Here is a 24,915-nt window from a genome sequence, read left to right as displayed (position 1 = left end):
GCACACATCTCGTAATCGAGCCGCAGGTTTTGATACCTATATTGTGGGGGTGCACGCTACGGTTCGGGCCGCATTTATCGTGATGTAAGAAAAATAAAGAATAACTAGAAAAATTTCTGAAGAAATTTAGCAAGGCGCCTGCCACTTGGTGCGTACCGTACCGTCAGAAATAGCAAGAGGAAGTAACACTGCAAATTTCAGGTTCCTACGGTCTTCACAGCCCTCGCAGCGGCCGTTGAAAGGTGCCATGTTAAGTCAATGGACCTCCTAGGAGCCTCTTGCTAGCACCGTTGTCATGGAGACTCAGTGAGAGCTGCAGCCCTCTCTGTCTGTAAAGGCAGAAGAACTCTGGCTAAGCAGCAGTTGGTAGGACCTTCCTAAAGCTATTTCCGGTTAGCAACATGCTAACGGTTAGCCGCTAGCATGGCTGTGTTCAGTATCAGCGGGTGATGTTACTCTGTTAGTTTGGTTGAAATCCTGTACTGAGAAGTTCCTGAAAACGGAGAAAATCCTAAAATTCACCAAATCTGTCAAGCAGGAGTTTGTACAGGCTTCCTAGAGCTACTTCCGGTTAGCAACATGCTAACCGTTAGCCGCTAACATGGTTGTGTATGGTATCACTGGGTGAGTGTACTCTCTCAGTTTGGTCCAAATCCTGTACTGGGATGTGCCTCAAATAGGGAGAAAAAACGTCATTTATAACGTTGCCATGGTAACTCAAAATGGCGGGTGGTACAAAAAATACTTCATGGGATCAGCACACATGTTTTGATATTCACACTGTGAGGATTATAATACAAAACTCCAAGTTTTCCATACCGGGAATCGATCCCACGACCTCCTGCATGCAAAGCCTGCACTTTCCATCTGTGCTACACTGTAGCGCCATATATGGGCATGCATTATTGGAAACATAAGTGGTTTGATCCAAAATGGCACAGAAAACTGACACATGGCTGAAAGTCACATGGAAATTTTAAAATGTTAAAAGGAAGTGACTGTGCGAATTTCAGATTTCTACATTAATCACAGCCACTGCAGTGAGCGATGAAAGTTGCCATTGTATCTCAATGGAGCGTCTAGCTCTGGCCCTCAGAGTTCCGTCGTCATGGAAACTCACTGACACACCTGCAGCGGCCGAAGTGCAGACACTTTGGTCACAATAAGTCCCATTGGATTATAATGGAGAACTTTGCCTCGAACAACACACGATTTCTCCGGAACCGTAAATGGTAGAGACGTAATTTTTTCTGTGTTTATTTCGTAACGGATAGGGGAAGAAGACTTGCTATCGGTTTTTTGCTGGAAAAAGTTTAATAAAGGCGTAAAAAATTATGATCTAAAGGACATTTTTATGAAATTTCAGAAATCCTCTGAAAATGATCCCGAACAAATCGCTCTGGCTAAAAAAGTATAAGAGATATCAAAATAATTCTTTCACTGTGAGTATCAGCAGGCTTTTGATGACCATGTAGCTCATTTTCATATTTTTACAAAAATCGGTGTAGGCACAGCGACGATGTAAAAAAGTGGATGATGTGGGAAAATGCAGCTCCAAAGCGATTTCAGGATTTTGCACATTCGCTACTCCCGAACAAATTGTTCCTGTGGAAAAACCGTAACAGTTATCCACAAAATTCATTTTTCTTGAGTGCCAGAAGGGTTGGGACATTCATGTGTGAAAGTCTCATGTCTGTACATAAAACGGTTTAGGAGTAGCGACGATGCGAAAACATGTGATGTTTTGGATTTTTAGACGTCATTTTTCAAAACCGCTCCATAGGAAATGAATGGGGGAGGTTTCGGGTTTGTGTCGCTCTGAGGTGATTTGCGAAAAATCTATAAATGCCACACCAATGAGGGTTACATTTCCCGAATCCTGACAAAAATACCTACGTTTTGATGTATAATTTGTCTACGTAGAGTGAAAATTAAGCGAGTAAGGTCAAGTTGTTCGGAGTTTTGAAATTTTTAAAAAAGCTAGAGTGGCCCACTCTAGCGGTTGGAGAATTCCGTCATTGACTTTCATTGTAAACGATGATTTCGCTGATTTTTGGACATGAGCTTTGAGGAGTAACTGTGAAGAGACGATAAAAGATATCCACATCCCGTTTTCACTTCTGAGTAGGTCACAGATATATCTACAAACTGGAAGTTAAACGGTGTTCGTAGGTGAAAGCATGACGACACAGTACAGCGTTGAAAATGGTCATTTGGAGGCTTTTTTGAGGCTTTCTTTCTACCCGACTCCGTTCATTCCTATGGGGTTTTTTGGGGGTGGTTTTTCGCTAATTTTGTTGCCATGGTAACTCGAAATCCCAATAAAAGTAGTAGCACACATCTCGAGATCGAGCCACAGGTGTTGATGCCTATATTGTGGGTGTGCACGCTATGTTTTGGGCCGCATTAATCGTGAAGGAAGAAAAATAAAGAATATTAATATTAATAAAGAGACGCCTTTAGAGGTGAATAGTAATAGGTGCCTCCATGCATTTGCATGGGAGGCAGTGCTGTGCTTCGCACAGCACTGCCTCCTCATTGCAAATGCTATGGCAGGCGCCTAACTATATAAACATACTGGCCTATAAAGCATTACCTCTTTAAGACCCAGAATGTTTAATATACCCAATCAGTTTTTATTTTTAATCAAGAAAACAAAAATAATAAAACAATTTCCATAGTAGATATTTCAAGGGGTATTTAATTATTATATTATTAATATAATTGTTTAGGAGGCAAAAAAAAATATTTCGGCAAGAAATCTTTATTTATTTACACATTGTGTAAACATCGGGGCCTTATTATTAGTGATTTAGCCATTATTGGCCAAAGTTGAACATTTTATGGCATCGGGATGCTTTCATTCCAATTCTGAAAAGTGCTTGAAAATAAAAATATTTTTTTGTACAAGCATGTTTTTTATTAGTGTCATTTATTGTAAAATTGCATATTAAAATGTCAAAATAGGCTTTTACACTTTCAGAAATAAAAAAGAGAAAATATGTGATTAATCACACATTAACTATTGAAACTTTTTAATCGTTTGACAGCAATGATAGATAGATAGATAGATAGATAGATAGATAGATAGATAGATAGATAGATAGATAGATAGATAGATAGATAGATAGATAGATAGATAGATAGATAGATAGATAGATAGATAGATAGATAGATAGATAGATAGATAGATAGATAGATAGATAGATAGCAGTTGGGAGACAACCAGTTTTGAATTTATGGATGAATGCATTTGAATCTTTCAGGACATTTAATTAAAAAGTAAATATGACACAGCTACATGAGAAAAACATGTTCTTACCCAAGATGAGGGTCAGTCTCCCCGTAATCATCAAGGTAAGGAGCAGGGTACGTGCTTCCTCGAGTCCTACTGGCCATCAGCACAATTTCACACTCTCTAATTCTGCAACGGACCAGACTTTCTTTACTCGCAGCACAGAGCGTTTTCACAAAGATACCAAGCAATAAGTAAGACCCCAGAGGCAGAACGGAGCTCCGTGCGGCCGACCCACCTGAGGAACATGCCCACCCCGGCCCCACAGGTGGCTGCGTGGGCCGTGCACGCCCCCACGTCCTCCCCGTCCAGCTGGCTGAGGCAGCAGGAGCTCTGCGAGCACAGCATGGCCCCACAAACCAGGCACAGAGTCGGATGCTTCCTCTCGTCGATTGCAGATTTCGGACACCTGAGGGAGGAGCACGGACAGGTTGGGGGGAGCCGCACACCTGCAGCAGACTGAAACCAGGTGAACGGAGAGGATCTGGTCCCTTACTGAAAGTGGCTGGCCTTGTTCAGGAGAGCGCTGTAATCCTCTGGAAGTTCGATCAACCGATTCCTCCTCCGCGGATACCTGCAGAAAGACAAATATTAAACAACTAACTTATGGCAGGAGAATTTATGGAAATAATGCACGGGTTCAAGCCCACCTGATGGTCTGGACTTTCCCATGCAGGGCTTTGGTGATAGCGGGGCTCCCACACCACCTGTGAAATACGGGACATTTAGTGAGAAAACTCTCCATCTATCCGGTGGCTACTTGGAGCTGTGGCAGTATTCTTCGCTGACCTTTGAAGCAGGGGAAAAACAGCCTCTCTGTAGTCCTGGAAGAGCTGAAATATATTGAAGGGTAGCGCCAAGTAGCTACAGAGCGCCTCCATCTGGCCTGGAGACGTAACTATGACACAAAACATCGGCCTGAGTGCGAGAGGTTTCAAGAATTTTACAGAAAATAAGACGCCAAGGCTGCGGTTCGACTTACCAGAAGCACTAAAAAGCTCCTCGGGAGGATGTACTCCTGTAAGGCAGTTGAAAAACAGGGCAGCACATCGCAGAAAAGGTTCAATTCCTGCCTTCACCCTTTGCGCCAGAGAGTCACCGGGCAAATCTGGAATCGACCTGAAAAGCAGAAACGAAGAATAAGCCGTTATCACAGAGCGTTACAAGTCAATACGGTCTGGGCACTGGGAGAATAACCACAAGCAAAACAGCCCAATAAATGGACCTGAGATTAAAAACAAAAACGACTTCCATATGTTGCAGTAGATTCAAGGTTAAAAAGAAGGCAAGGCAAATTTATTTATATAGCACAATTCAGTACAAAGACAATGCAAATTGCTTTACAGGATTAAAATATAGCAAAATAAAACAGAATAAAAGAAAGTAGGAATAAAATGTAGATAGAAAATAGAACATAAAAAAAAAAAAGAAAAAAAAAAGAAACAACACCTTCCAGTGTGTTGCGACACTGTTGAGTATAACTCTGCTGCTGATCTCGCCTCCTCGGTCTCCTCTCCATCCCCTGCAGCTGGAAAATCTGTAAAAAAAACAAACTAAAAATGTTAGTTACAAGGAATAAATCAACCTCAACGTGGGTTAATTCTTGTTACAGCTTTCAGAACCGCCAAGTTTCAGAACCTACAACTTTCAGAACCTATCACCCTAGGGGAGCAGCCCACTGCTCCCCTGGGTGATAGGTTAAAAGCAGAGAACAAATTTTGTTGTAACGTATGTTTCAATGACAATAAAGATGATATTACTATTACTGATCACTCTCAACTATGTGAAACATTTAATTCATAAAATTAGTTGTCAGCAAAAACAAAACTTTACTGTAAAAGTCATAATTCTCCAGCGTGATCTGCTATAATTGCGTTTTTTTTCCCTGTCTCAGCTATATAAATTAAAACGAGACATTAACGCTGCTGTTACGGTCCCTGACCTCTAGGGGGCAGCTCGTCAGCCCCTGAATTAAGAGCGTCAGGTCAAACACTTTGTTCCTGCTGCAGGTCTTAATGCTAAAGTCTGATTCATTTCTGAAATCTTTTTTTTTTTTTTTTGTGTGCAAAGCGTCACGGCTCGTTTTGCTTTCTTGTTTGTTTAGCAGTATTTTTAAGTTTTGAAGCTTAAATCTTCTCTGTACTTATTCTTTTTGTCCTATAATTGGTTGGTTTTGTCCCAACTGTAATATAAAACACTCGTTTCCTACTGCCCTTAACAATTCAATGGTTAATGTTGTTGTGTTTGTTTGTGTTACACCCTTGGCCAGATAACATCCCTGCTGTTTAGGGTGGTTTAACAGGTCTGATTAACTATTTTACATACAAATATTTTTCTACTTTGTGTGCATATTAAGATTTCTGCTACAATGTAAACGTTGGGGCCAAAAAGCACATATTTGATAATGAAATCATTATTTTCTGCTCATTAACTCCTATTTTATTCTGAAAATATAAAATAAACAATGATAAAGAGGCAAAGTAGCTTGGTATTGAAGTCATAATGACCTCCTGATTTATGTTCAGTAATCAGTAAAAAAACAAACTGCATTTCACATAATCGCACACTGAAAAAAAAAAAAAAACAATCTTTAATATGAGTACACTTAGTGGGTGTGTAAAAACATCATGTTTAGAAACAATTCACTAAACCAGTTATTGGCACCCCTTAGGATTCATTTAACATAGAGTAAATATAACAAAAGTATTTTTTCTTGATATTTCAGTTGCTGAAGTAGATCTGATTATCAAGGAAATTCTAATTAATAAATCCTCGACTTCCTAACTTCATAAATTTGCAATTTTTACAGTCGGGTAGCAGAGGAAAAGTCTGTTACCTGCAACCCAAATTGCAATGACGTATCACAGAAACGTATCTTGCACGCAATCAAGTCAGACAAATGTTGGAAAACGGCTAAAAGAAACCGGCTCCTGGGTTAAAACTCACTCCCATCTACAGTCAGAACAATATTCAAAACCTTTACCACAAAAAGAGGTATTTTTTTACTTAGTCTGGCTGAATAAAACTCATTTAGAGCTGCAAATATTATACGACTTTAAAAAAAAAAATCATAACTATAGATTTGTAGACATATTTGAAGATCCACCATTTAATTTCTATTTTTAAGTTTTAAGATAAATGAAAACAGAACATTTGCAAAAAGAGGGCAGACACACTTTCTTAAATGGGATGCTGAGATTTGTCAAAATTATGTTAAAAAAAAAAACTGTTTCCATCTTAAGAACAAGAAAAATTCATAAGAAAAACACATTACTGTTTTTTTAAATGCAGTTATTCCATTAAAAAAAGAGAAAAAACTGCCAAAACCTGCATCGATTATTATAGAAAAATAAAAAATCTTAGTTGGTTCTTAATAATTTGAGTGCCATTGTGGAAGTTTAAACTAAATGTAACAGTGATAAACGAGGCTGAGCGAGGACCCAAGTTTATCTTCGCACGCTGAGCAGGAGGGAAAATCAGAACATCTCCAAAACCCAATGATGGACAACCGCAGCAAGACTTCAGTGTGAGATTATGCAACTGCAATAAAAGACGAAGCTAACGAGTTCTCAAAGCACTGATGGTACCTGTGGAGGTCAGGAGGACCTGCAGAATGTGAGCCATGGTGACCAGGTGAAAGATGTACATGTTGTTGAAGGCTGAGCTCACAGCTGACGGCTGCAGGTCTATTCCCTCCTCCTGGTACAGAGAAGGTACCGACAACACCAACCCCACCTGAGAACAGAGGGGAGGTTAATAAACTAAAAGACACCTGTAAAGATGAACCTCTGTTCTTCAGCCTCTTCTAAGATCTTATTAAAACACCTCAATCCTCTGAGCTTGAAAGTGAACTAGGCTGTGGTTTGGACAGGGAGGTGCTGTTATTTATAATAATACCTTGTTCAGAGGTTACTACAACGTGCTGAGAAACATTAAAGCAGCACCGCTTAACATTTAGCCACTAGGGGCGCTAGACCTGTAATGTCCAGTTTTAGCGCCCCTGCAGGCCACTGGCAACACTGCACTGTCGCAAAATTAAACAGCCTTCCTCCGCGTTTGGGAATCTGAAAGCAGCACAGTTTGGACCAGCAGGTTGACAAGTCATGGAGAACAGACAAGGCCACGTTTTCCCCTATAGATTAAAGGCTAATCTTAAAACTTTCCTTTTTGACAAAGCTTAGAGCTAGAGTGGCTCATACCCTGAGCTATCTCTATAGTTGTGCTGTGATAGGCCTAGGCTGCTGGAGGACATCAGGGTCTAATTTTCTCACTCTACTGATTTCTACTGTTCTTCAGTCTACTGTTCTCCAGTTTTGCATTGTATTACATTGAAATGACTGTCGTCATTTCAGCTTTTAACTTTTTGCTCTCTCTCTTTTCTCTTCATAGTAGGTACACCTGGTCTGGCGTTCTGTTAACTGTGACATCATCCAGAGAAGACGGCTCACCTGCTACTTCCATCTAATGTAGAACAGATTACTAGATCAATGTGTGCTTCTGTGCTTTTTTGTCTCTCTTGTTGTGTCTCTGCTCTGTCTTCTGTAACCCCAGTCGGTCGAGGCAGATGACCGTTCATACTGAGCCCGGTTCTGCGGGAGGTTTTCCTTCCCGTTAATGGGGAGTTTTTCTTCCCACTGTCGCTTCATGCTTGCGCAGTATGAGGGATTGCAGCAAAGCCATGTACAATGCAGACGACTCTCCCTGTGGCTCTACGGTTCCCCAGGAGTGAATGCTGCTGGTCGGGACTTTGATGCAATCAACTGGTTTCCTTATATAGGAAATTTTTGACCAATCTGTATAATCTGACCCAGTCTGTATAATATGATTGAACTTGACTTTGTAAAGTGCCTTAAGATGACATCTTTCATGATTTGGCGCTATATAAATAAAATTGAATTGAATTAAATCCTACATCAGAGAACCAAAGATATGTCTGATCGGGTGTTATAACTGTTTTGTTTTGTTAATAAAACAAAAAAAACCTAACATGGATTAGCTATGGATAGCTCTCATGATTAAGGGGGACCCAGACAGTGTTAATCGCCGCTCAAGGTCACATGACCCATTCAGCGATGGATCCGACCCTCTCAAGTTACATAGGTGAGTTTCTGAGAAGCCTCAACACGCGTCAAGTGCTGTATATTGATCCGAATATATCTCGAATTAAGCTAATACTTGGGTCAATACTTACACTGTGCTGCTTTAAAAGGTTATTTACATACAGAATGACTAAAAAAATTTATTATGTTAATCTGAATTTAAAAGTAGAGAAAACAGGAAAAATAGCCAGAGCAGTTCCCTTTGTGGGGGGGGGGGGGGGGGGGGGGGGGTGTTGCACCTACCAAAAGATGGAAGAAGTCCACATCCAGAACCGAAGGCGTGTTCTTCCTGCTCAGGCCCGGTAGTAAGACTGAGGAGAAACGTCACAGATAAAGGAAAACTATGCTGACATTACAGGATTCATGAGAAAATGAGCACATCTCACCCTGAGGAATGGTAAACGGTCAGTTTAGACAACATTGTACAGGGAACACAAATAGGTTGGTTATGATTCACATGAAGTTGTGTTACATTTTCACCAAGATCCTACAAATAATTTAGCAGATTTTATACTTCTTTTTTTCCTTAACATAGAAAGTACTGCTGGTGCAGCCCTTCTGTGTTATTTCTCTCAACCCCCAGCTGGTCGTGGTAAAAAAAAAAAACTGAGCCCGGTTCTCCTGGAGGTCTTTTCCTGTTCAAACAGAATTCCTTTCTACTGTCACCACATGCTTGCTCAGGATCAGATATTTTGTTGTTTATTTGACCTTTACTGATAAAGCATAAATCCTATTGAGAAATAAATTCTCATTATCAGGAGAGACCTGCTCCAGCATTAAATACAGCCATAAAAGTTACACACAGAATAACAGTAACAGTGCATATTAAAATAAAGCAACTAATTGTTTAAGATATTAAATAAATAAAAAGTCATGGGTAGGGACTAAAATGTGGAGCCTAATGCCGTTTTCTTAATATTTTTGATTAAATTCACCCAGAGAAATCAGACCAGACTATTTCAGTTCCTTTTGGAAACGGTGATGCTGCAAAGTCAGAGACCAGATGCAACCAGATAACTTCCCACCAACCAGCTCTAAGAGTGAATTTTGAATGCATTACATGTATTTAATATGGTTGGATTGATCTGACTTTATATTTTTGCACGCAAACATGATCCGCTTGTCTTTTTTTTTGTAGCGTACTCACCCCCAATCATGTCTGCAAAGTGGCGCTGGATAACTCCCTGAGAGCTCTTAAGTCTTTGTGACGCAGCAAACTGGACGATTGCCTTCAGTCCTGCAATCTAAGAACAAATATCCATAACTTGACATCAATAACCACAGAACATAGACATCTAACATCTGTCATTTTGCTTTTCGTTCTGTGGTGTCGCACTTGTCTGTTTTGTAGGGATCCAAACAGCGGCTTGTTGTCTTCCTGCAATATGTTTTCTACGAGGAAAGAAAAAAGGCGCTTTTAGAAATGCGCACAGGTAAGCGCTGAACGGACAGCTGGAGACACGCGTTAGGAGTACCTATGGCCTGAATGGTGAAGGCACACGTGTTCCAGGCCATGAGCGGCACCCGGGGGCACAGCTCATTGGGTGCCGTCTTCAGTCCCACTCTGTGGACCGTGGTGGCGCACACCACCAGCATTTCTGCGATCCCGTCGGAGAACTTTCTCCTAAGAACCGAACAAAACAAACTCAACTAATGTTTGCCATGGAAACACGCTTAAAATACTGAAACGACACCAACGGTTTCGCTCACGGTTCTTGTACGCCGTAGGCCAGAATGGACCTGAAGTCGGGTTGACCGTCACCAAACAGCCCAGTTGTACCGCTACTGCCGCTGCCACCGTCTGCGTTAAAGTCTGAAAGAGACGTTAAAGCAACAGAAACCCTCTGAAACCACATATTTTTATACACTGTATATAAAAAAAAAGACGTAACCTTTGTTGTCTCGCTGGCTGACATTAATTCAGACCAAAATATTCCTGTTCCAAGTCGGTCAGGATCACCAAAATTATTTCCATTTACTAAATACCAGAATAATGAGACTTTCAGACCTTCTTTTAAAAGTCAGAAGTTTACAATTTGTCAAAGTCCAGATGATGATAAGAATTCCTTTATTGTCCCGCAATGGAGAAATTCAGGTGTGACAGTGGCACACAATTATTGGCAATGAAAAAGAAAAAAGAACAATCTAGTTTAATTAGCTCTAAACAAACATTAAGAGTAGAAGATAAAAAAGTTAATATTGCATAGTGGACATTTTTTTTAACAGTATATAAGACTACAGCCTATTTATATAACACCCAATACTGCGATATGCAATATGCATGATAGTGCAGCAGCATCCTGAAGAAGCTAAGGCGTGTGCAAGTTACCTTAGCATCTGGGGACGGTGTAAACGGCTAATGATCGGATCAGAATGCAGCGGCTTTCCGAAATATTATTACATTATTATTATTATTATTATTATTATTATTATTATTATTATTATTATTACACACTTTCTGCACCAAAAGGAGACATCAGTGGATGTATGTTATGGCAAAACCTCAAACTCAGTGGGCAAAATAGCCGCGTTGCAATCAGAAGGTTGTGGGACTGGTTCTAGCTTCCTCCTGTCACATGTTGATGTTTACTGCATCCCCTCGTTCACACACCGATCTGCAGGGTTGAGATTCTGTGACTGGGTCAGTTTGGCTAGAAGATAGCCATAAATTTAGTCCATTTATCATTCCTTGTGTGACATTATGGTAAAATCATACCAGGAAGAGATTTGTGGACTTTCACAAGTCATAACAATTTCCACGTTCACTTGTTCAGTGTTATATAAACATATAATATAATAATATAAACACCATGACAGCCAGCTACCACACCATTCAGGAAGGAAACGGTTTCTCTGCGTTTTGGTGCAAAATGTGTGACTCAAGCCCAGAACAAATAAAAACACATGTTGAAGTACCACTCAGCAAGGAAGAAGCCATTTTTCAAAAGGTAACAAAAGAAACAAACTAAAAAAAACTAAACTTTATCAAAAATGAACTTAAAGCTGCACTCTATAAGTTTTGACCCTTAATTATAGTTATATTAAATGATTTTTAAGGTACATGGCGCGTATGGTTGCTCTGTGCAGGCTGCCCTCCTCAAAACCTTGAGAGGGTCGGATCTGCTCTATGCCAGTCTGAGCTCCCCTTAAACACAAGACCTAACCTTACCTGCTTCTACTTTTCTCATCCTCGAGTCAAAGTTCGTCATGGCCATGGTTATTATTACAAAATACAGTAAATATAGTTCACAAACCTGCATGTCAGCTCTTCTTCTCTGTTGAAGTTCCTGCACCCTTTCATAATCAGACGATTGAGCCTGTTTTCTACCTCGTCCTTCTCTTCCACGGCTCCTGGAGCTTCCCCTCCCTCTCCCTCTCCCCCTGGCTCTGCCTCTCCCTGTTCTGACTTCTCAATCTGCTGGTCCAAAGTGGTCTGCTATCAGATTCCAAAGCACTGAGACTCTTTGACAGTGCAGTGTTGCCAGCGGCCCTAAACCTACAAGTTACAAGTCTAGATCCCCCACAGGCTAAAAGTTAAACGGTGCTGCTTTAAAAATCAACATGTTCGCCCAGAATAATCGTCTTTACGTTTGGAGGAAAACTGAGGAAACAACAACTATGAAGTACGGCAGGAAAAATGGACCAAACCTTCGTTAAACTACTGTAAGATGCCTCTTGACGAGAAACAAAACCTTTCACCCAGTTTAAAAGGCAACTCTAATAAATACTAAAGAAATGGAGGTAAAAGTCTGGATTTGAAGGAAGTGTAAAACTGAAATTTATTCTGGCATTTGGCAAGCAGAAATAGGTTAAACTTTATTTAATTTATTGCTAAGCAGTGTGTAAGTAACTAGTTTCCGTTACATCTTTCAAAGGCAGAGTTTTTATTGTTCCACCAACCTCGCCCCTCCAGTGCGAGGTAGAAACCGTACTTTCTTACCATTGTCCTGCGTGACGGACTTCAGTCCTTTAATCCTGGCATTGAGCACCTGAATCCAGCGGGGCAACGTCAAATGTTGTCCTACTATCTCTGCATTTTCACTACAGAGAAAACAATTGCTTTAAAAAAACACCGCACAAGCGACTCCATCCTGTAAACTGGCTCAGACTAACGGGTCGGGCTTACTAGTTAAACGTAAGCGGCTCTAAGGGGATGAGAGGGACCACCGTGTTGCATAGAGACTTGCACAAAGGACACAAGTACTCTCCGTTCTCCAGGTCGACGATGAGCTCAGCGTGGAGTCGGTTTCTGGTGGTGTTCTGAACTGCCTCGAAATATCTGAGGAAGATGAGACAAACGATGCAGTGAGATGTAGATAAAATGCTCTCCACAAATGAGCATTGTTGCTATAAATTGGCAACTTTTAGTTACTTACTTCTGCCAACACGTGGCATGCATGACATGTCCACAACTACCAGTGTGGGTCCCCACTGCAAGGTCAGGGGGCATGAAGAGGGGATAAGTCCCTGTTCCTGATGAAGAGAGGAAGACAATGAGGGAAAACGCGGTTAGCTGATTCCTCTTCCTGCTGGGATTTCCCAGCACCGACAGCAAACAGGAGACTGACCGTCCGCTCTGTTAGCTGGGATTCGTCCCCGGCACTGGGTCAACACGGTGGACCTCTGGACACAGGCGGTCAGGACCATGGCTGGAGCCAGAGGCAGCACCTCCTGCTCCTCCTGACAAAGAATGCACGTGAGTACCTCCCTCTCGGCTGGCGTGGGTCCCCTGAGAGGCCCGAAGGCGATGCAGAGCTCCCCCTGCTCCATGGCAGAGCTGAAGAAACAGAAATAACTGGTAAGATTTAGTTGAACCGACTAGCGACAGATTTTTTATTTTTATTTATTTTTTCCCAGTGTCCTGTCTAGCAATTAGGCAATAGGAATTGATATCTCAATGCCAGATAGAGCTCGACAGATTTTGCTTTTACAAGTGGAGCAAACAGCTTTCGCCATAGTGCTCCGCTTGATTTATGCATGTAAATAGCTTTATTGTGATTCCTGCAGGGTGAATTTCAAATTATTTGGACACAACAATGGGAGAGTAAAGGAAGAACAAGAGAGAGAAGAGGTGAAAGAAAGGAGAAAAAAGGGAGAGAGTGATAAAACGTTCTCCATCTGCTCCATCACCTGGAAAGAGAGATGCAAAAAGAACAGCACAACCAACAGACATAAAGCAACAGATACAATCGAGTAACACCTAGATGCCATTGCTAAATCATATGTATTATTATTTAAGCTGACATGTGTAATGTGATACCTGAAAAAAGAAAGTGAAAGAACATAAATAAATTAGGGCTGGGCAAAGATTAAAATATTTAATCGCAATTAATCGCATAATTTGCCTGATTAATCGCGATTAATCGCATTGTATTTACAAACTCCAAGAATGAATTCAAAAGTAGTGTAAAGAGCACTTTTATTTTAATGTTCTGCTGCCATATGAACAAAAGTGTTGTAACATTTGTAGCACTTATCAGTAACACATATTTAGTGTAAAGCTCAACTTAAACATGTAAAACAAAAAATAGCAATAATAATAAATTAAAGCTTATTGCCACTGACAGGGAATTCTCTTTATGAGGAAAAAATCTACCAAAAACAGGCAATTTCTGAGGTAACAGCAGGGAGCAGCATTACCATTTTATGTTCAATACCAAAGTTTAACTTGGCAGTGGTTACAACTAACTTGTTTCTGTCATATTCAATGCTGGAAGAACTTTAAACTGAAATGCTTGCTAACTCGATATGCTTGCGTTGCTTGCGTTTATTTGACGTTGACACACAGTTTTTTGTTGTTGCTTTCTCGCATGCATATAGTGAATGGCAGGGAAAACAGGCAAAAACACATGGATACTTTGAAACGCGAAGCGACTTCACCGACGGCGTTGATGCAGACCCCCCCGCTCCGCTCCGCACAAAACTTGTTCCATTCGCCAACTCACCGCCTCGCCTAAGCAAATTCCTGCGGGAAACACCGCCTTCCGCATGTCAGCTTTGTTTTTTTCCGGCCAGCACCTTTGTTCCTCTTTGAATCCGAGGCTGGGCTGACAGCGAGGTTATTGGCGCATTATCGCCACCTACTGTTCTGATTCAAACCCCTACACCGCAGCAACAGACCTTTACAAAATAAAAGCATGTGAGCAACAGGCGTTAATGCGCGTTAAAGAAAATATCGCCGTTAATAGTCTGAGTTAACGCGAAATTAACGCGTTAACTTGCCCAGCCCTAAAATAAATAAATACATTTTCAAATAAAAACATAAAATGCAGAAAGGTGGCCTCAAAAGTCTCTGTTGACCTTTCAGAAGACGTCACAGGTCCTTCCTGAGTGCCCGTCTCCGGCATGTTGTCATACAGCATCTTGTTCGATTCAATGAAGTTCTTCTGCATTGCCGACATCTGGGCCATGATCTTCTGCCGGTGGAGCTTAGCTGCCTCTGCCTTCCGTTTCCGCTCCGCCTTCTCTTTGTCTTGGGTGTTCTGGATTAACAAACCAGCCAGGAGCTCAGAGGGGCGCAGCTTCTGTCCTCTCTTCTGCAGTAAATGGGTTTTCCCTCCACACCATTAAGATTTCCATCTTACCTCTTCAGGCTTGGTTGTGTCCATGCTCACAGAAACCGTAGGACTGGACTTTTCTCTGAGGCACTTCACAATCTCAAACATCTGGAAAACAAACAACAGAAGCATAAAAAAAGAAGGTAATATTAGGACAGAGATATACAATCTAAATATGAAGTAACTCCCTTATTAACGAATTTGATGACGATTCTGCCAATGTTGCATTGGAAGGAGAAACTTTTTAGCCCATTTACCTTTAATTATTACCTTGTTGGTTTAAATAAAAGGTAAATTAAAAATGTTAAGAGAAAAACGGGAATTTATTACGTGAGAAGGCAAGGGGACTCCATAAACAAACATAAATCCACACAGGACTACGGGCCAGAACTGATTAAACAGATTTAATAAGATGCAGATTTGATACAAAAACACCTTATAAAAAACACGTTGATACTGAATCACACTAAACCTTTTCTGTTTTTCCAGTTAGGATTACCAAGTTTATCTATATTCGCTAAATGATTGATTGATTGGTCGATCGATCATTGATTACTTAAAGCTCAAATGTTTACATACCCGTCCCTTGTTGAAATAATAGTTCTGTTTAACTGTGTGAAGACCAAAGCTTTAACTTTTTGGCTAATCATCAATAATTCCACAAAATGTTCTTCCCTTGTGAATTCCTGTTCTGCACAGTGACCCAGGAAGCAAAGTGTTTGAGCTTTTGCCTTAAAAGCCATAGCATCAACTGGACTTTCCCAAACTGTTTATAGACTTCAGACATTTTAAACACATATAACACAAAAGGGAGTTAAGAAACGGTCCTGAGAGTCTGCTTGACTCTTCTGTAGCGTACCTGTAGAAGCCATTTGACCAGGTCTTTCTGAGCTTCAAGGGAGGGCAGAGCCTTAATCTTGGACAATAAGAGGAAGAGTGACTTGCCATGTTCTGAACCTACTGCTGCAAAGTCAGAAGAAGAAAATTATTCAGCTAAATCGGTCACTCCAGCATCCGGGCTTGAGAAGAAACAGCCGGCTGGGGATGACTCGAGCGTTTTCTCTCACCGCGGGCTTTCAGGCTGAAATCAAAGGCCACGTCCTCCACACTGCTGTTCTCAAGCTGGGTCCGCTCCTCCACCAAGGCTTGACCAATCAGATGCAGAGCCTGTGAGGGGAAGAGGTTATTTCTGGAGCTTCTACTGAAGTCCCTAACAAATTAAATCATTAAAAAAGGTTCAACAACAATGTATTTTGCACCCTCTGGATCATGGCTTCGGTCCAGTGCGTGGGCCGGTCCTCGGCGGCTCTCTGCAGGACGTGTCTCAGGATGTGGACGACCACATCACAGCAGAGGAGGTGCACGATCCTGGAGAAACTCGGAGAAAAGGGCGGCGGCACCGGAGGACGCAGAGCTGAGCGGAGACAGACTGTTAGTACGGCAGCCGAGACTCCAAAACACATTCGGCCGCTCCATCACTCTGACATAAATCACCTTTATCGTTACTCTCCTGAGATCTTCTCTTCTTCTGAGACTCCTCTGCCTGCAAACAGTCACAAGAGCTCATTCAGCCAAGAGCCATTTCAAACAGAGCATCCAGTGAACCAAAGGCTAAGTGCTACCTTGCTACGCTGAGATCTTGAGTAGTGGTAAAAGAAAGGGTTAAAATCCACCAGCCGCTCCTTCTTCACTTCGTATAATCCATGCCCGGACACGCCTGGTTTCCTGAAAACAGAACACCCAAATTAAAATTCGTTTTTATTAAAACTAAAATGTTAGCTGTTTCTTTTTTTTCCCCCTCATCTTAAAATACCTGAAAGTAGCAACTTTTGTAATTACTCCCTCCAGGCCGGTTTCATGATTTTCCTAAACACAAAAAAACAAAAACAAAAGTCTGATTAAAGGACAGTGAAACCCATAAAACCTATTCAATAATTCAGAAACATCTCATCAGGGGTCATTCATACATTCTCTGGCAGGTTTTTCACCAAAGTGCTGTGAGCCATGGGCTCGATGCACAGCAGGTGGATAACCTCGCGCATCGTCACGTCCTCTTTGGTCACCTGACTGATCCCGGGAACGTAGCGCTCACCTGCGACACACAAACTCAATCACATAACGTCCCTCCTGCACAATCCTCCTAAAAGCTGCTCAGAGCAACACGAACGCGTACCGAAGACGGCGATCAGCAGGAACAGCATCTCCTCGGTCAAACGGTTCCACTGCGTCAACTCGTCCTGCAGATTTAGTTGCATGAAACGGATCGCCAGCGATGGCTGCTGGTGGGCTAACTTCTACGGGTTTTTACGACACTCACCTGGTTTTTGCTCACGCAGCTTCCGTTGAAGTAATCAAAAAGCTCGAATCTGAGCAAGATCAGCATGAGGAAGTGGTTGGGATCCATTTTGGAAGCGGCGATCTGTAAAAAAGCGTAAATACGGGAGAGGTTGCAGAAAAAAAAAAAAAGAAAACTAAGAAATGGAGGAAAAAAAAGAAAGATGGCCGCCTGATGCTCACCTGAAGCATGATGATATCTTTATCGTACATCTCTTCCCTGCATTTTACATCCTGATAATAGTAGACCTGTTCAGTAACAAAGAAAAATATATTTTCTTAAAGGAGCGAATAGATATTATAAGAAAAAAAAAAAAAGACCTTGTGACTGAAACATAAACGACTTACCTGGCTGACCAATGACAACCCGTTTCTGCGCCACATTTCAGCCGTGACCTGAGCGGCGAGGACCACGCAGCGCAGAGGATGCTCTGCAAGCTGAACAAAGTCGTAGCGTTCCTGCGTAAAGAAAAGCAAGTGGAACAGCTGCATTATTCGGCCCTGCATCTATAAAAGTGGAAGGAAGTAAATTAAATCGAGGATTTATTTTGTCTCACATACAGGATTATCCAGACGTTCGATTGCGCCCGTTTTCCACAAAAGCACGTACAGACCTGTGGGTCACAAAACACACACAGTGACGGGGGACCCGCTTCTTTATAGGCTGCTGCTCGCATCAGATTCCTGCTCCTCCCACCTGCTAGTAGCCTGGAAATGGGCAGGTGTATGCTGACCGGCTCCTGCGACACTTTGTACGGACGAGCGCGCAGGATGTGCTTGCACATATAGAAGTCGGTGGCCTCCTTATGGAAGGGCTGGTTGTTGCATTCGATCAGGGCTGCGTGGCACTCCTTAAACGCCTGCAACATGATCTCATCCTGAGGGGGGCAAACACAGCAAATCAAACCGCGCTCTAAGAAGAAAACCAACTCAATGGTTGTGCATCGAGGACGCAGATGCCAAGTGAAGCTTCTTAAACAAGGTTTTATTTTTGTCTGCAAAGTTTTTTGAAGTTGACTCCTCAGCAGAAACAAAGTATCAACTTCTTAGATGCGAGAAAGCAAACGGTAAACCTACAGACACATACTGATAGACTGTATTTAATAGGATCATATGCAAACTAAACTGAAATAAAATGGAAGCAGCGTGTCCGACGTCCATGCGCCTTAATGAAAATTATAGATATCTTACATCAGAGGAGCACCAGTCCTGAAACATGGCAAGAATGTGACGGAGTTGGATCTGCAGGGTGAACCCGGCCTCCCATTCTGGCTCCACGGCGATATGTTGACCGAGCTGCCGCTTCACTTCCTCCATACCCTGATCATCGGAATAAAAGGAGTGTTGGGAAGCACTGGGCCGGTTTAATAAATGGATTCTCTAAGACGTGCTCTGGTCTGCGTTGGTTAGTACCTGCATGCATTTCAGAAACCCAAGGAAGATCCTGAATCCCTCCAGGAACTGCCCCCGCAGCTCCTCCGTCCACACAGAGGGCTTGCTAATCAGAATGTACCTGAGAGGAAGACGGAAAAAACATTCCTCAGACACAAACCCAAAGAGTTCGGGATCAAAACGGAGCGAGTCGTTTCAAACGTGTCGGCTACCTGAGGTCCTGGAAGATGACATGGATGCGGGAAAACTTGTCCGAGTTGTAGCCCAGGAACAAAAAGCGATTGCTCTCATCCAGATGCTCCCGCAGCATTTCCAGGACTGTATCGACGATCACTTTAATGACATTGCACTCCTCGATCAGCTGTCTGGCCTGGATTAAAAATATGATATGAATAAAAACATATTCACACAACTTATAAGTACAGCTCAAGAGATACGAACTTTGTGAAAAAGTTCTACATTTCTTGTCTCTCAATCATATGTATAAATATCTATTACACAGAGTGAATTATGCAATGACGATTATTAAAATAAAAAGCTAAATTCAGTGTCTTACAAAATTAGAATAATGTGATAAAGTTAAATATCTGAAATTCATGTTGTCACACCCAAGCATATCTGCAGAAAGTTAAGTGGAAGGAAAAAGTGTGGCAGGAAATGGTGCAACAGCAACATGGAAGACTGTAGCCTTCCAGAACCACTACGCACAGACGAATCCTATCCTGACCCAGAGACAACTTCAGTAAATAAAAAATTTTTTAATAAAAAATTAAGTTTGCATTTTATTCGGATATCAAGCTCCCAGAGTCTGGTGGAAGAGCGGAGAGGAACAGAATGTATGGTCCAGGGTGACGTTTTCACAGGCAGTGATGGTTTGGGGTGCCGTGTCGACTGCTGGTTCTGGTCCACTGTCCCCCCCCCCAAGACCACAGTGAACGCAGACACAGACACGGTACTGTGCAGCCTCGCTTCTCTCAGTCTGCCACAGAACTTCTATAGAGCTGCCATAGAGAGCGCTTTATGTATCAGCATAACTGTGTGGTATGGGAGCTGCACAGTCCAGGAGAGGAAGGATTTAGCACTGGTGGTGAGAAGAGCGCTGGGGATTGTGGGATGCCGTCTGCAGGATCTAGACTCAATTTATGCAGACGCATCTCCACTGATCCCACCCACCCAGGTAATGCGCTGTTTGCCCCTCTCCCATCAGCTAAACGCTTTAGAAACCTCAAAGCCAAAACAAATAAACTTAGAAAGAGCTTCTTCCCAAGAGCTGTGAGGGCAATCGCCCCCTGATGGGAGACTGCAGTCCAACGCTTTAAAAATACCCCCCTGTTACTAACCCGTCATACATTACAATCACCTTAATGTCACAGCCTACTTGCACACTATCATCTCTGAACATCTAAATGCACATTGCTGTAAACGAAGTGGCAAATCATCATTGTACAATAAGCTCCATGCTACCTCATTATCTGCTATCTGTGACTTTCATAAACACTAAAAAAAAAACAAAAAAAACTTTTTCATCACCTGTTTGTCAGTTTTTGCCTTCATTTATGTGTAATGTGTGTAATGTGAACCGGAGTGCCCAAAGACAAAATTTCGCTGTGGTGACAATAAAATACTTTTGACTTTGACAGCTGTGGCTATGAACATGGCTCACCACTGTCGGGGTTTGAATGTGTGCGTGAATGACTAACTGTACTGTAAAGCACTTTGCGGTCGTCGGGCTTGATAAAGCGCTACACAAGTACAAGCCATGTATATATATATTGCTGTAGTCCTCAGGCATGTGTTAATAAAGTAAAGAAAACGTATAAACAGAGTTGCTTTTCATAAACGGAGGTAGAACCAGCAGAAGCCGGCAGCTGATGACGCCAGCGGAGCAACAGCGCTCCAGGAACAAACAGCGGGTGTAGCGCTCAAAGAACAACCACATTGGTTGAAAAATGGCACTTACGATCTCAGATGAGCAGATCCCCAAAAACACAGCCACACAAACAGCTGACATGCAGCAGGAGTAACAAAGACGCACACCGCCACCTGCCTAACTATAATGGCGTCTGTCCCACCCGCCGCTCCGATCAGCACCTGGCTCACACAAATCGGGACCGTGGAACACCGTCTCACCAGAATTGCAAAATGGTCCAAAATAACTTGGTTTATTATTATTTTGTTTGCAGTTCAGCTTTGATTTTATGCTCTGTGCTGCAGAGATTTGCTGTGCGCCAGTCTCCAGACCTGAACCCAATCGGAAATCTTTGGAGGGACCTGAATGTCCGTATTGCCCAGCGACAGATTTGTGTGGAGTGGTCCAAACTCCCTGCTGCACTGTGTGCAAACCTCGTCAAGCACTACAGGAAATGTCTGATTTCTGCAACTGCAAATAAAGGTTTCTGTCCCAAATTTTAAGTTTTATTTTTATGATGTATCAAATATTTATGTCATGCATTAAAGGCATACTATGCAACATTTTTCAGTTAATTAATGTGTTCCATACAGTTTTGGGTGATTAAATGAGTCATTTCAGGTCGAACAAGGTTTTCTCGGCCGCCCTGGTGGTCTGTGGGGGAAATACCGCACTTGCAATAGCAGGAGCCCTTGGCCCGCACCCACAGGCTCAGAAGTCTCGTGCAAGACCGCGAGAGTCGGTCTTGCTTTACGGTGAGAACTCCATGTGTTTTTGCCCTGCCATTCACTATATGCACGCGCGAAAGCAACAACAAAGAACCGCGTATTAACGTCAAATAAACATGCAAGCATATCGAGTTTTTTATTATTATTATTATTTTTTTTTAATGTTGGCGAGGCGGTAGCGTGAGTTTCTTCGCCAAGATAGCGCTGCGGGAAACCCTGATGTTCATACTTTCACTGTGTTAGTCATTGTTTGTACTGCCGTTTTTTTTACTTTTCGTTGCGTTCGCCTGTCTGCTAAGCTCAAAACAACCGCGCCTGGCTTGACGGAGAAACCAGAACAGCTGAGCATCTTTACGACAGTGCACTTTTACTTTCGCCCTCTGGGGGGGAGCCTCGCTGGAAAATCAACCCCGGTTGCATAGTATACCTTTAAAATGAAATTTCATAACTTAAAAATTAAACAATGTGAATGATAAAAATCAAAGACTTCTACATCCTTTACAAGCGGGAAAACCTGCAAAATCGGCAGTATATAAATAACTTGAGCGCCCCATTGTAGGTCGGGGAAAGGAAAATTGCAAAAAAAAAAAGTCCAATTGCAATGGGGATCAAGCACATTTAAATAATATGTTGACTTGTGGATTATAGCTGAACAGAAATGTCTAAAAATAGATGGTTCAATGACATAAGTGCATTCTGTGCAAATCGGATCATCCAGCAAAAAAACTAAAAACTCACTAATGTGGGAACAGTGAAGATCTGAACAGACAGAGCCGTGATGGATATACTCCTTTCATGGTCATCATTGATGAAGTCCTTCTGAAGCTGTTTGTAGTGCTGTAAAAAAAAAAAAAAAAGTGGCACAATTAAGATTAAGATCATCGACAATTAAGCCAAAGTTATTTCAGCGTTCGCTCACTTTTGTAAACTCAATTGCAAAAAGCCTCTTGAATTCAGAATCCATCAGCATGCTACAGAAAATCAGCTCATGTACTATCTTGCGAGCTCCTAGAGGAACAAAAATAGAAATCCAAAAGTTGGTTAATTTTACTATGATCAAACCTTTACACATACAAGAACCCAGGTCTGCGTACCTTTGTACATCCGTGCGTCGTGCAGCATGAGCGTGCTGATGAGGCAGGGCCGATCCCTGTCTGTGTGTGGCTCTAATGCCACCTGGCAGAAGGCCTGTCTGAAACCCACTGCACCAAACGGACAAGACGTCAACGTTAACTCGGCTAGGGCGTCCCGAGTGATTAAAGACAAACAAACACCGCTGCACCTGAGTAACCGATGATCTTCTGGAACCAGGAGCCGAGGCGGAGAGCGAAAGTCTGGTGAGCCATCACGGTTGCATGGAGGATCTCCACGCGGAGAGGCTGCAGGGAGATGTGCTCCGAGTTGGACTGCGAGGCAGCACAGAGAGGGTCGCAGCTAAAACGCATGTCTGAACGGCTGTTACTCATTAGAAATGTCGGTAATATTAGGGACGAAAAGACAAGAGTTTACCCTGATGAGTTCTTTCGCTTGCTGGCAAGAGCGGAGCGTTCCTCTCTTCACGGCCCGCCGACCCTGTTCAGCAGGTAACCACAGATCAGGAGTGGGTAGTTAAATTCCCCAAAGAGGAGACAAGCAACTGGGGCTACTAGCTAAACACATTTTTTTCCAATTATGTATTTGATTGTTAACAGTGTTGTTCTCTGGTAGCAATGAAACAATAAAATGTGACCCAACATGCTGACAGAAGGTTTTATATTTATAATATAAACTATGATGGCTCTATTCCTTTTTATAAATTCCTTTTTAAGCTTTAGTCCTCAGAATATATAGAATTAATTTTGAAAAAATGCAAATACATTTTTTATTTGAGTCTGGAGCAGGGGTCACCAACACGGTGCCCGCGGACCACATGTGGGGCCCTCAAGCCTGTTCTAAAACTAGCACAGCCCTCCAGGGAGCTGCATCTAAAATGGTATTTTAGTCTGTTGCTCTACTTTTGCATTTATATAGATTTAAAACTGACAATATCTAAAAAGAACAAAAAAGGCCTTCGTGTGTACAGATGAAGTAGCTCTTTAAAAAAAAGGTTGGTGACCCTTGGTAGAAAGTAAGTTTTTACAATACCATAATGGAAATTGGTAGATTTACAGTACATGGAAAATGTTCCTTTTACTGCATAAAAGACAATAAAACTTCACATTTTATTCAGGAAAGGCAACGCAAAAAAAAATGTATATAGTTGCAAAAAAAAAAAAAAAAAGCATTTTGAATGGGATTTAATAGCAGAAAGAAATGCAAAGGGGCCATGCAAGTTAATTTTTGATTTACAAAGCCTATAAAAGACTTAAATAAAAAGAAAATCCCAAAACATTTAATTTACCCCAAATTTATGCAACTATAACTTGATAAAACATGCACAGAAAGTGCAGATGCCCCTGAGGACCTTTTAAGAAAAAATTTAAAAGTAAACAATGTCTGGTACTTTACTAATCTTAAAAACTAATTTGAAACTGATTTTTACAAACGGAGCACACCTCTCTCGTAAATAAACAACTTGCTGAATTTCTAATTAAAAACTCAACATTCTGCAGCCATCTTTGTTTTGAGGGTTAGTCGGGGCAGGAAACTGAAGGCGTTTTTTTTTTTTTTTTTTTTTTTTTAAGCATTAAACCCAGATATTCAGACTTGGGACGGTAAATCAACACTTTTAAGCGTGCTTGTTAATTTCAGTTTTCATGTGGGCTGGATGAGGCCCGTGGGTCGGAAAATCCCTAGATCTGATTTTCTGTTACCAAACAGCTGTCAACAAATTAAGAACTGGGCTTATTTTAAATGTAAAAAAAAAAAAAAAGGAAAGTCACAAGGACAAAAAAGAACTGAAGAAATACCTCTTTGTCGATAAGTGTTGTGTGTGTTTGCGCTTCAGCCTGATTGCAGTTAACCGACCGCTGCAGGGTGTAGATCACGTGGTCGTAGGAGTGATGCTCGTCGTTGTACAGCACACAGTAGTACGCGTTGTCTTTCACCCTGCAACGATGACAGCAAACTGGGGGGGTTTTGTTTTGTTTTTGAAACACTCAAAAAAAAAAAAAAAAAAAAAAAATTGATTTCCATCTGTGTGTTGCCCTTACTGGGGCTGGAGTTCAGCTGCCAGATCCAAGTTCTCATCCCACACCAGGAAGTCGGTGACGTAGCGCAGAAGGACCCGAAACAGTTTCTCGGCGCGCTCGTACATCTCCGGCTCCAAAACAGATTCGTTCTGCACAAAGCAGAAGAGGTGCAGAGCGCTCGTACGTTAAAGGACGTGCCAGGAAACTAGAGTGAAGTCCTTTTTTTTTCTGCAACGTCATACAGATCCACTCGAGATGCCAAGAAATGTAGCCTCAAATATTTCCCCATTTCCTGTGTCAGAGGCTGTACGTCAATAAGGAGACCCTGAACTGCTCGACGTAATTTTCCTAATGAGAAGAGAACAGCAGCTGGCTTTCTGACATAAACACCAATTCCTGGGAGAACAAACAGTGTAACAGAAAACAAAAAACTCATAGAAATATCCAAGACAAACCACAAACATGCACCGATTAGGTGGAGTTATCCTCAG

The 24,915-nt window shown here is 41.9% G+C and overlaps 1 protein-coding gene across 2 annotated transcripts in view; it reads right to left on the bottom strand.

Annotated features, from left to right (window-relative positions):
- The window catches only part of ubr1 (ubiquitin protein ligase E3 component n-recognin 1), a 42,046-nt gene that overhangs the window by 7,654 nt on the left and 9,477 nt on the right, over positions 1 to 24,915 (bottom strand). For both annotated transcript variants that reach the window (XM_036151128.1, XM_036151129.1), the window contains exons 5-46: positions 24,446 to 24,573; positions 24,203 to 24,341; positions 22,824 to 22,886; positions 22,597 to 22,720; positions 22,409 to 22,516; positions 22,234 to 22,322; positions 22,053 to 22,151; positions 18,890 to 19,047; positions 18,699 to 18,798; positions 18,477 to 18,605; positions 17,983 to 18,163; positions 17,847 to 17,899; positions 17,634 to 17,744; positions 17,469 to 17,534; positions 17,269 to 17,370; positions 17,125 to 17,188; positions 16,919 to 17,043; positions 16,765 to 16,817; positions 16,574 to 16,676; positions 16,446 to 16,494; positions 16,211 to 16,365; positions 16,019 to 16,118; positions 15,811 to 15,914; positions 14,979 to 15,059; positions 14,695 to 14,876; positions 12,963 to 13,171; positions 12,771 to 12,867; positions 12,521 to 12,673; positions 12,335 to 12,435; positions 10,105 to 10,207; positions 9,870 to 10,018; positions 9,731 to 9,786; positions 9,542 to 9,638; positions 8,638 to 8,705; positions 6,883 to 7,030; positions 4,745 to 4,832; positions 4,278 to 4,414; positions 4,085 to 4,193; positions 3,946 to 4,002; positions 3,792 to 3,869; positions 3,534 to 3,704; positions 3,323 to 3,424 (exon numbers count right to left, since the gene is read on the bottom strand). In XM_036151128.1, coding sequence (XP_036007021.1) covers positions 3,323 to 3,424; positions 3,534 to 3,704; positions 3,792 to 3,869; positions 3,946 to 4,002; positions 4,085 to 4,193; positions 4,278 to 4,414; positions 4,745 to 4,832; positions 6,883 to 7,030; positions 8,638 to 8,705; positions 9,542 to 9,638; positions 9,731 to 9,786; positions 9,870 to 10,018; positions 10,105 to 10,207; positions 12,335 to 12,435; positions 12,521 to 12,673; positions 12,771 to 12,867; positions 12,963 to 13,171; positions 14,695 to 14,876; positions 14,979 to 15,059; positions 15,811 to 15,914; positions 16,019 to 16,118; positions 16,211 to 16,365; positions 16,446 to 16,494; positions 16,574 to 16,676; positions 16,765 to 16,817; positions 16,919 to 17,043; positions 17,125 to 17,188; positions 17,269 to 17,370; positions 17,469 to 17,534; positions 17,634 to 17,744; positions 17,847 to 17,899; positions 17,983 to 18,163; positions 18,477 to 18,605; positions 18,699 to 18,798; positions 18,890 to 19,047; positions 22,053 to 22,151; positions 22,234 to 22,322; positions 22,409 to 22,516; positions 22,597 to 22,720; positions 22,824 to 22,886; positions 24,203 to 24,341; positions 24,446 to 24,573 — 4,589 coding nt within the window. The remainder of the gene's footprint in view (positions 1 to 3,322; positions 3,425 to 3,533; positions 3,705 to 3,791; positions 3,870 to 3,945; positions 4,003 to 4,084; positions 4,194 to 4,277; positions 4,415 to 4,744; positions 4,833 to 6,882; positions 7,031 to 8,637; positions 8,706 to 9,541; positions 9,639 to 9,730; positions 9,787 to 9,869; positions 10,019 to 10,104; positions 10,208 to 12,334; positions 12,436 to 12,520; positions 12,674 to 12,770; positions 12,868 to 12,962; positions 13,172 to 14,694; positions 14,877 to 14,978; positions 15,060 to 15,810; positions 15,915 to 16,018; positions 16,119 to 16,210; positions 16,366 to 16,445; positions 16,495 to 16,573; positions 16,677 to 16,764; positions 16,818 to 16,918; positions 17,044 to 17,124; positions 17,189 to 17,268; positions 17,371 to 17,468; positions 17,535 to 17,633; positions 17,745 to 17,846; positions 17,900 to 17,982; positions 18,164 to 18,476; positions 18,606 to 18,698; positions 18,799 to 18,889; positions 19,048 to 22,052; positions 22,152 to 22,233; positions 22,323 to 22,408; positions 22,517 to 22,596; positions 22,721 to 22,823; positions 22,887 to 24,202; positions 24,342 to 24,445; positions 24,574 to 24,915) is intronic.

Source organism: Fundulus heteroclitus, chromosome 19 (assembly GCF_011125445.2).
Source record: "Fundulus heteroclitus isolate FHET01 chromosome 19, MU-UCD_Fhet_4.1, whole genome shotgun sequence".
Taxonomy (NCBI): Eukaryota; Metazoa; Chordata; class Actinopteri; order Cyprinodontiformes; family Fundulidae; genus Fundulus; species Fundulus heteroclitus.
Note: the sequence above shows the minus strand (reverse complement) of the source record. Positions and strands in the feature narration are given on the sequence as shown.